The sequence below is a fragment of the Octopus bimaculoides genome, chromosome 20 (assembly GCF_046866305.1).
Source record: "Octopus bimaculoides isolate indiv1 chromosome 20, ASM4686630v1, whole genome shotgun sequence".
NCBI lineage: Eukaryota > Metazoa > Mollusca > Cephalopoda > Octopoda > Octopodidae > Octopus > Octopus bimaculoides.
This window is the reverse complement of record NC_142947.1, coordinates 6,866,345-6,878,467: the sequence shown is the minus strand read 5'-3', so window position 1 is coordinate 6,878,467 and position 12,123 is coordinate 6,866,345. Positions and strand designations below refer to the sequence as shown.

At 33.6% G+C, this 12,123-nt stretch overlaps 1 protein-coding gene across 8 annotated transcripts in view; it reads left to right on the top strand.

Moving 5' to 3' along the window:
- The window catches only part of LOC106869186 (polyamine deacetylase HDAC10), a 32,637-nt gene extending 25,526 nt beyond the window's left edge, over positions 1–7,111 (top strand). For all 8 annotated transcript variants that reach the window (XM_089337921.1, XM_089337924.1, XM_052974938.2 and 5 more), the window contains 8 exons: positions 968–1,055; positions 3,617–3,676; positions 3,911–3,961; positions 4,464–4,547; positions 5,221–5,328; positions 6,115–6,182; positions 6,803–6,858; positions 6,969–7,111. In XM_089337921.1, coding sequence (XP_089194047.1) covers positions 968–1,055; positions 3,617–3,676; positions 3,911–3,961; positions 4,464–4,547; positions 5,221–5,316 — 379 coding nt within the window. In that variant the 3' untranslated portion in view covers positions 5,317–5,328; positions 6,115–6,182; positions 6,803–6,858; positions 6,969–7,111. The remainder of the gene's footprint in view (positions 1–967; positions 1,056–3,616; positions 3,677–3,910; positions 3,962–4,463; positions 4,548–5,220; positions 5,329–6,114; positions 6,183–6,802; positions 6,859–6,968) is intronic.
- Positions 7,112–12,123: the final 5,012 nt, after the last annotated feature.

Sequence of the window (12,123 nt, the reverse complement as noted above, 5' to 3'; positions counted from 1 at the left end):
TATACATATATATATACATATATATATATATATATATAATATATACATATATATATACATATATATATACATATATATATACATATATATATATACATATATATATACATATATATATATATACATATATATATATATATATATATATACATATATATATACATATATATATACATATATATATACATATATATATACATATATATATACATATATATATACATATATATATATATACATATATATATATATATATACATATATATATATATATATACATATATATATATATATACATATATATATATATATATACATATATATATATATATATACATATATATATATATATACATATATATATATATATATACATATATATATATATATATACATATATATATATATATATACATATATATATATATATACATATATATATATATACATGTATATATATATACATATATATATATATATACATATATATATATATACATATATATATATATATATACATATATATATATATATATACATATATATATATATATACATATATATATATATATATATATATATATATATATATATATATATATATATATATATATTTATTTATATATATATATCTACATATACATGTATATGCATACACACACATGCTCATAATCTCTAGTTTCCATAGATGCTCGATGGATAATGGAGAAATAAACTATGTAAGTGAAGTTGATGAAAACTTCTGAGGAAAATTACTTCCTCTCACCCTGAGGCAAAAATAAATTGTTGCTTGGGCAAAAAAATATTTCCCAAAATATCATTTAAAAAAAACAACTATAACGAAAAAAAGTAAGAGGAAGGTAAAATCCCAAGAAAATATTTGAGTGATTTAAGGTTGAGGAATATATTTGGTTTGTGTAAATGATTTTATTTTGTTTAATGAGTTGAAGATGTTTGTTGTTTGCAGTGTGTTGTACCTGCCAGTATGGGTGAATACTTCGGAGATGTCGGAAATGTCAACTCCTGAATTTAGTATCAATGTTACATGTGATGAGGTAAGTTGGAAAAAAAAAAAACACAACATATACTTACATACATACATATACACAGACATACATACATACATGCACACATACATACATACACATACATATATACACGCACATACATACATGTATTACAGGTATTCCTCATTTTTGCCAGCTAAGTGGACTGGAGCAACATGAAATAAAGTGTCTTGCTCAAGGATACAACAAGCTGCTGGGAATTGAACTCACGACTTTATGATCATGAGCTGAATAGCCTAACCACTAAGCCACATTCCTTCACACACATGCACACACACACCCCACAGCCACACATACACATATGTATATACATAAACAGTCATATACATAAATATATGATGATGATGATATATATATGTGTGTATGTGTGTTTACGCACACTCATACACGCACACATACACACACACATCGTCGCCACTGCTGTCAGCCGTCTTTATTACAACCACCACACCGCACCACACCACATTTCCACTACCCTGCTTCACCACCACCACCACCACTACCCACCCCCACCCACTATCATCAGCATCACTACTTTATCTGGCACTACCATCAGCGCCACTACATCTTCCACTTAACACCCCCCTCCCCACACATTTTAAAACCAAGCTACTGTTGTTGTTGCTGTTTTTATTATCATTGTTGTTATTATTATTATCATTATTATTATTATTATTATTATTATTATTATTATTATTATTATTATTATTATTATCAGTTCTCCATCTAAAGAAACCAGGTTACCTACTTATCCAATCTGGTCTGTATTTACATTGAAATTTCTCAGACTGCATTCTACCACTTATCTGCCAATAGAGTGTTGGGTCCTTAACACCACCTACCCCTTAATTAGAATGTTTTTGCAACCAGATTGTTCTCAATGTTAGGGTGGAGTTTCTTATTCTTGCATTTCCCCTTCCACTGCCATCTCCTCCACCTCTGTCTGTTTCTGCCTTAGATTTGGTTATACTGTCTTATCTGCTACCACCACTAAAACTTCCACCACCACTACCACCAGAAGAAGAAGAAGAGATGTCTCAGGCAGACACCAGCATGTTAGATATATCTCCCTAATTGCTTTACAAGATGCTGTTTTTATTGTATGAAGGAGATGTGAGATAAATATCTCCCTGGATAGGACATTCTTTTATTGCGTGTAGCTCTTGTCTTTGTTATTATTGCATTTGGCTCCTCAAGCCAATATTAAATGTACAGTGCTACCACTGACTACAACTAGGAATTTATCATACTGTGTATTATATATATATATATATATATATCATCATCATCATCATCATCGTTTAACGTCCGCTTTCCATGCTAGCATGGGTTGGACGATTTGACTGAGGACTGGTGAAACCGGATGGCAACACCAGGCTCCAGTCTAATTTGGCAGAGTTTCTACAGCTAGATGCCCTTCCTAACGCCAACCACTCAGAGAGTGTAGTGGGTGCTTTTACGTGTCACCCGCACGAAAACGGCCACGCCCGAAATGGTGTCTTTTATGTGCCACCCGCACAAGCCAGTCCAGGGGCACTGGCAACGATCTCGCTCGAAAATCCTACGGGAGCCAGTCAGGCGGTACTGGCAACGGTGCATCTCATGTGCCACCTGCACAAGAACCAGTCCAGGGGCACTGGCAACAATCTTACTTGGCTTGCCGGGTCTTCTCACGCACAGCACATTTCCAAAGGTCTCGGTCAGTAGTCATCGCCTCGGTGAGGCCCTATATATATATATATATATATATATAAAACAATAAACGTCGCCCTTTCAAAGCCTAGCCAGGCTCATGGGCCCAGTTTCCCGGTTTCTATGGTGTATGTGTTCCCCCCCAGCTGGACGGGACGCCAGTCCATCACAGCGTTACTCAAGAAACAGGAAGAAAGAGTGAGAGAAAGTTGGGGCGAAAGAGTACAACAGGGGTCGCCACCACTCCCTGCCAGAGCCTCGTGGAGCTTTAGGTATTTTCGCTCAATAAACACACACACACATATATATATATATATATATATATATATATATATATATATATATATATATATATATATATATATATGTATATATATATATATATATATATATATATATATATATATATACATATACATATACATATATATACATATACATATATATATATATATATATATATATATATATATATATATATATATATATATATATATATATATATAAGATTCAAGGATCAAGGTGTAGGAAGTTAGTAAGCTTTGAAAAATCTTTAGAAGATAGAAAACAACTTTCAGCAATAATGGTGGTTTATTGACGTAGAAGGTTGTAAATTTTTCCAGTGGTAATGTTTATGGCTGCCGTAAAAACATGTCTGGCTGTTGTGCAGATCATCATGTGAAAAATGATGGGAATATATAGTTCCCTTGGAAACCAGAGAAGGATGGTGATAGGAGGGACATCTTAGCCATAGAATAATTATGCAACAAAGACTCATCTAAGCCATGGAAAGAGCAGACATAATAATGATGGCCAATTTACATATCTAAAACAGTTCTTTACATTCTTTCTTTCAGATTGGCGATGGAGAATACATGGCTGTTTTCCACCAAATAATCTTACCATTGGCTTATCAGGTCAGCAACAATATAATTATTATCATTATTATTATTATTATTATTATTATTATCAAGGTAGTGAACTGTCAGAATTGTTAGCACACCAAGTAAAATGCTTAGTAGTATTGTGCCTGTCCTTGAATTCTGTGTTGAAATTTCTGCTGTCTTTGAATGTAATCAAGATTCACTAACTTTATTTGCAATCATTTAATTTTCATTGCAAGCCACTGAACTCATCTCTTTTTTTTTCAGTTTGGTCCTCAACTAGTTGTGTTGTCTGCTAAACTAAGTTCCCAGAAACTGGTAAATAATCATAATTCAACTGATATGCGCTTTCTTCTTTAAATTTTAACCCTTTAAATGTGCATGTTGCATGGTTGGGGAAAGTTAGAGAGGAATGAAAGGTCATGTCATCTGCATAATTGTGGGCATTGTTGGATGTGGTCTCTTTTTTCATGTCATTTAGATTGTTTTACTAATTATTGCTGCTGGGTACTGAATCCTGCACCATTGTGTAATTGAGTTGTGTCAGTATTCAATAAATAACTTACTGCCACCGTATCACAGTTTGGAAGGAAAAGGGAAAGGAGAACATTGATGATTTGTTAAATAACAACCCTGATGGAATATATCCTGCTCCTCATCATCATCATCAAATGTCCATCTTCCATGCTTATATGAGATTGATGGCTGGCATAAATTTTTATATACATACGTATATATATATATATAGTGAGAGAGAGAGATTTATGTATGCATACATATATAAGTAACTCTATATAATCTCGAATTTCTCTTTCTTTAGCTCCCAGTCACTTCTACTGGACTCAGCCATCTTGTTCATCTGTTGAATGTTTTAGCGGCAGGAAAACTGATCCTTTTTGTCGAGGTAAGATCATCATTGTTATTATTATTATCATTATTATTATTATTATTATTATTATTATTATTATTATTATTGTTAAGGTAGCAAGCTGGCAGAATCGTTAGCACACTGGACAGAATGCTTAGCAGCATTTCTTCTAGCTTCACATTCTGAGTTCAAATACTATTGAGGTCATCTTTACCTCTCATCCCTTCGGGGTCAATAAAATAAGTACCAGCTGAATACTGAGGTTGATGTAATCGACTTCCCTCTCCCTTAAAAAAAACTGATAACCCTTCTTCTCCTCCTACTCCTTTTTTACTGTCAACTTTATCATCTCCTTATATGTATTTATACATATATCATATCGATATATGTATGTATGTATGTACGTATCTATCTGTGTCTATCTGTCTGTCTGTATGTTTGTATGTCTGTCTGTCTGTCTTTCTGTTTCTATTTATCTATCTGTATATATATATATATATATATATATATATATATATATATATATATACACATATATGTACTCACACACACATACATATGTATATACATATATATACATACAAACATACACACACACGCATGCATACACACACACATATACACACACACATACACATACACTTACACAAATATGTGTATATATATCATAGGTTGATGTATATATTTCTTCATTTCTATTCATTAAAAGGATGGTCAGTGTTTGACCAAGGAATGGGATCAAAAACCTCGAAGCCTGTACTTTGGCACTTCTGGGAGACAAGCTGAAACCCCTAAAACTTCATGAAGTAAATAGCAGGTAAGTGTCTGTCTGTATGTCATTGAGTTCATACTGTCTTGTTTAACCCTAGGTCTGCTCTGATCCAGTCCCATGTCATTGTGCTACTATTGTTCCAATAAGGTTGCATGCCTTCATTTATTTCAATATTAGAGACACACATAAGGCAGCGAACCAGCAGAGTTGTTAGCATGCCAGGCAAAATGCTTAGCAGCATTTCATCTATCTTTATATTCTGCATTCAAATACCACCATGATCCACTTTGCCTTTCATCCTTTCAGAGTTGATAAAATAAGTGCCATTTGATCACTGGGATCAATGCAATCACCTAGCCCCACCTCCCCCGAAATTTCAAGCCTTATGCCTATAGTAGGAAGGATTATTATGATTATAATTGAATGATAGTTATAATTGGTGGTAGTAGTAGTCATAGTAGTAGTAGTAGTAGTAAAGTAGCAAGCTGGCAGAATCATTAGCACGTTGGACGAAATGCTTAGCGGTATTTCATCTGCCGCTACATTCTGAGTTCAAATTCCACTGAGATCGACTTTGCCTTTCATCTTTTCGGGGTCGCTTAAACAAGTATCAGTTACGCACTGGGGTCGATCTAATCGACTTAATCCCTTCCCCCAAACTTCCCTTGTGGCAAAAACTTGAAATCATTATTATTATTATTATTATTATTATTATTATTATTAGTAGTAGTAGTAGTAGTAGTAGTAGCAGCAGCAGCAGCAGCAGCAGTAGTAGTAGTAGTAGTAAACACATCAATAATTAATAAAGTATTTATATATTTCTATTTTCAGAACCCTTTCCTCCATCAGTTCGTTCCAGAACCAGTTCAAGGAAAGCTGGCCCTGTTTCAAATTTCAAGGTTAGTGAAAATGAAAATCTTGAATTTTAACAGTCGAAGTATTAAACACAATAAAATGCCTAACTGAACTGTGCCAAAACCATTTACCATAATCATAATGATAGCTAGCAGGACCCGTGAATATTTCCCAGAGATGACTGGCACCCATGCCAACCTTTCCTTCATTGGACACTAAACTCTGTTTGCAGATACCTGTTGGGGCAAGTGAAATCGAAATCGTAATTGAACCAAATTCGATGACTGGCACCTGTGCCAGCGGAGTGCTAACAGCACCGTCCTGGACTGATATTTCATCTTATCCACTCTTGAAGGATGAAAGGCAATTATTATTATTATTATTGCTGGATTCCAACCTGGGTTGCAGCAACAAAGTCTACTTACCACATTTCTCAGTCCATCATCACTGCTTCAAGGTCCTGGATACATTCCAGGCCAGTGTCTGCAATCAAGTTGTCAATGTAAGTGTGACGATGTTTACCTTTTCCTACATCACCATGAAAGACAAAGTTGACTTTGGCCAGGTTTGAACTTAGAACATAAAGAGTTGTAATTAAGTAATCAAAATCATCTAACTTTATTTCTTTTTAAGTTTGGTCTTTTTTATTATTATTTTTTGGTAGTGCCTATTCCAAAGATAGAAAAGACTGGAAACTAAAATACAACCAAAGACATCATGGTGAGTTACAGAAATCTCTTTGAGTCAATCTTTAATCAATCTTAAATTAACAATAATTAAATCAATAATTGTCATTTAGTATTTCAATCTTTTTTCTCTTTCTCTTGTAGGACTAAGAAAATTCATCAGATTTTTGCTGTGCTGCTTGTGTTTTATTCTCTGGAAATGGTATATTTTAAATAAACTATTTACATATATGAACATCATATATATATATATATATATATATATATATATGTATGTATCTTCACAGCTCCTACTGATTATTCTGTCCCCTCCTCTATTAAATGTGATGATTAACTATGCAGTTCTTTTACCAGAACCTGCTCTGTTCTCCTTCTCTTATACTCTAGCCCCTCATCTCCTAGCATAAAAACAATCTTTTGGAAATTCATAGTCTCTTAAGTCACATGCCAAACTCACTAGTGTTGGTGCCATAAAAAAGAAACAACAACCCAGTACATGTTGTGAATTAGTTGGCATTAGGAAAGGCATCCAGCTATAGAGACTGTGCCAAAGTGGAGCACAATGCAGTCCTTGCATCCATCAGACCCTGTTGGATCATCCAGCCCACGTCAGAATGGACTTTGGGTATATATGTATATGTATGTGTGTGTGTCTTTTATTTTATTTATGGGTTAACAAGGCAACCAATGGCTTCATGTGAAAAGATCTTCACAATTGTTCGAGCATGCCACATGTGTGTTGGTACGATTCTCCATTTTGGAGATGAGTATCAACACTTCCGTGTGGCATGCTTCAACAATTGTGAAGAGAACATGAAACCATGGATGCTTTGTTAATCCACAAGTAAGCAATATAAGAATATATATATCCACCAATGCGGTGTGAGCACTCATTGTCACTGTTTGGTATTAACATATATACATACATAGATACACACACAAACATACATATATATAAATTGATCAACAGTTAGGAATTCACTGCATTGTTACAAGGGATTTCAAACATGAAGATTACATGTAATTTACCAGTTAGTCTTGTGAATGATGATTGTTGATGGTGATATTTGCATACTTCAAAAAAGGGTCATATTGAGTAACATCATAAATGAAGCTGCTGCTTTGGCCTAACTGAGAAGTTCTATATATATATTGAAGCAACCGGTGCTAATTCATATATATAATTAATAATTTTTGATTTAAGAAAATCATTTTCAAATATATTGTGATTGTATCAAGAAACTTTTCGAAAATTTTCTTTTTAATTCTATATATATATATATATATATATATATGTGTGTGTGTGTGTGTGTGTGTGCAGAAATAATTAAGATTCAGTTGAATTAGGTACTTAAGTTGAGGCACCAAGTCAGTCCGGTATTGTATGCAGGGCATGAAGTTAGGATGTATGTATGTATGTATTTATATAGATAGGGTGATAAATTGAATATTAATTCAATTGGATGTCCATCTAGTGGTCATCCCTTATACACGTATATATATATATATATACACATTTATATAATATCACCCTTTGGTCATGAATGACCATGGGATTACACATATACATATACATACTTACACATACGTACGTATATACATACACATATATATATATATATATATATATAGAGAGAGAGATGTGTACACTTTTTCTAGCTATGTGATCTTTACACCCCCTACTCCCACTATAGTATGGCATATCCTTCAGACCAAACCATCTTAAACAAGGAAGGGTACCTTAAAAACTGCATAATCCTAGATATCATGGGAAAAAAATTGTGATGGTCATGGGTGGAATTGTTTTGATCATAGATCTGCTCCACTCGACCAGACTTGGTGCTAAACAACAACAACACTTAGGTAATGCAGAATTAAACATCTTGCATATTAAAAAACAAAAACAATATGGACACCTTAAGAATTGAACATAGAATCTATCGATCAAGAAGTAACCTGATACATTACCCTGTTGAATAGGAACTTTTAATTCTTTTCTGTATTGCTTGAATTTTTTTTAAAAATGTATTTTACGTACAAATATGGAAATGGAGATTTATTTTTAACATTTAACAAATTATGGGAAAAGAATAAAAGAATTTCAAAATCATTTGTTTTTTACTTTTTATTTCTTTTTAAATATTTATATTTTTTCCTCTTTTCTTTTTATCTTTTATCCTTCACTTGTTTCAGCCATTTGACTGTGGCCATGCTGGAGCACCACCTTGAAGGATTTAAAAGTAATTATATAATTTTAAATGTGATCAAGGCCTAGATCACATTTAAAATTATATAATTACTTTTAAATTCATATTATCAAATTTTAAAAGTAATTTTACATTGAGATATTCTTGTAAATATAGAAAAAATTCAAATATTTCAATAGTAAATAACCCATTATTTATAATAATTTTTCCTATTATTTATAATTATTTTTCCTATTATCTAATTTTTCTTAAGAAACACATTTTTTAGTATATTTAACAGATAGATAACTAATTGTCATGGCATAGAATTTCCATTAATATTTTTTAATCTTTTGTTATCTTCTGACATTATCAAAAGTTAAATACTAAACTGGCTTTTCTTAGAAAATTATATTTCTCCTTAACATTCATTTTGCACTCATTAACCTATTAGAGATATTGTTTCAGTTCACTTCGAATTTAACCTATTTTGGATTGCTTTGATAACGTTATGTTAGCATAAATTTTCAGATATGTTAATTTACCGGGTATTTTGCACCTTTTGTTCTGTATCTAAATATACTGGCACAATAGAAACGATCATCAGTTATGTATGGTGTAAATCACCAATTAAAGTTGTGATTTTCTCCATTCTTGTTCTTGTTGTTTTATACTCTGAATTTCTTGAAATTCTTTCAAATGATATTTGGATTTACTTGTCATACAAGAAGAGTTATCTTGAATGTTAATTCTACTTGAGTTTATTGGTCTCTGATTGGTTGATATAGTTAACCAAATTCATTTAACACTGAGTGCATTATTGGTAACTGCCTGGATTTATTTTGCTTTTATATATATGTGTATATATGTATTTATGTATGTATATATATGTATTTATATATATATATTTATGTATGTATATATATATTTATGTATGTATCGTGCGGGTGACACGTAAAAGCACCCACTACACTCTCTGAGTGGTTGGCGTTAGGAAGGGCATCCAGCTGTAGAAACTCTGCCAAATTAGATTGGAGCCTGGTGTTGCCATCCGGTTTCACCAGTCCTCAGTCAAATCGTCCAACCCATGCTAGCATGGAAGGCGGACGTTAAACGATGATGATGATGATGATGATATATGTATATATATATATATATATATATACGTGGCCGATGACAGTACCACCTGATTGGCATCTGTGCCAGTGGAACGTTAAAGCACCATTTGAGCGCGATCGTTGCCAGGGTCGCTGACTGGCTCCTGTGCCAGTGGCACATGAAAGAGCCCCATTCGAGCATGGTCATTGCCAGTGCCTCCTGTGCAGGTGGCATGTAAAAGCACCCACTACACTCTCGGAGTGGTTGGCATTAGGAAGGGCATCCAGCTGTAAAAACTTTGCCAGATCAGATTGGAGACTGGTGCAGCCTGTTGCTAGACCTCAGTCAAACTGTCCAACCCATGCCAGCATGGAAAGCGGACGTTAAACAATGATCACTTATAAGCTTTAAGCTTATAAAATACTGTTATTATTTACAGAATTGTAAGAACCGATGCTGCTTAACAAAAGAACCATCACATATACACATATATATATGTATGTATATATTTATACTTATGTATATATGTGTGTGTGTGTGTGTGGTGTCTGTTTATCTCTCACCACGATTGACAGCCAGTGCTGGTTTGTTTACATCCCTGTAATTTAGAGGTTCAGCTAAAGAGATTGATAGGATAAGTTCCAGGTTTTAAAAAAATAAGTACTGGGGAGGGGGCGGTTTGACTCATTTGACTAAAAATTCTTCAAAGCTCTGCCCCAGCATGACCACAGTCTAACGATTGGAACAAGTAAAAGATAAAAGATAGCAGGGAATGATTTCAGAGTGACCTGGCTGATATTTTTAGCAGACATGTTGACCATGTAAAGGCAGCAAAGATTGTTGGCATTATTGTAAACAGTTATTAGATGAGGTGTCTAGACAGAATGTTTGCTCTGGTTCCAGCAATTTAGGGTCTTTTGATCCTCGTCTTTCAATTCGGATGGCAGTAGCATTTCCCATGATTCCTGTTTGCTCGACAAAGGAAAGAAGAAACACATACGTTATTGTTACTGCAAAAGGAGTAGGGGTGAGATAGAAGCTGTTAATTATATCAATTAAGGATGGCTTAAATTAATGTTGTTTCTTAGAGGGCGCCACCTGACAGATGAAAACTGTCACTGCAATTGTTGCTGTTATTGTTGATGTTTATGGTGGAAGTTGGTAGCAGTGGTGTTGGTGGTGGAAGCAGTGGTGGTGGAGGTGGTGGAGGTGGAGGTGGTGAGGTTGTTACTTACAGGACAAGAGACAAGAGAAAGAAAGGGAATAAGGAAATAGTTGAGCATGTGTGTGTGTGTGTGCTTATTGTGTAAATCTGTGTTTATGTGTTTTACTACCTACACATTGCGAAAGTATGTGTGTGTGTGTGTACATACATATATATGCACATATATACATTATATATATATATATATATATATTCTGTAGTCCAAATCCAAAAACGAAATATATATATATACACACACACATATTCATTCTTAGTGTTTCATTGCATCTTGAGCCCTTTATTTGATAGTGGCCACTAGTTTCACTACAAGCACTTTGGCACGACTGTATGGTATGGAGTTTACTTCCCAACCACTTGGTTCCAGGTTCAATCCTACTGTGTGGCACTTTGGACAAATGTCTTCTACTATAGCCTTGGACTGACCAAAGCCTTGTGAGTGGATTTGGTTAACAGAAACTGAGAGAAGCCTGTCATATATATATATATATATATGTATATGCCTGTTTATGTGTGTGTGTCTTTGTGTCTGTGTTTGTCCCTTACCATTGCTGGTATGTTTACACCCCTGTAACTTAGCAGTTCAGCAAAAGAGACCAATAGAATAAGTACAAGGCTTAAAAAAAATAAATAAATAAATAACCGTGGAGTCAATCTGTTTGAATAACAACCCTTCAGGGCTGTGCTCCACTCACCATGGCCACAGTCAAATGACTGAAACAAGTAAAAGAAAAAAAAAAGAATATATGATGGGCTTCTTTCAGTTTCTCTCTATCTAATCCATTTACAAGGC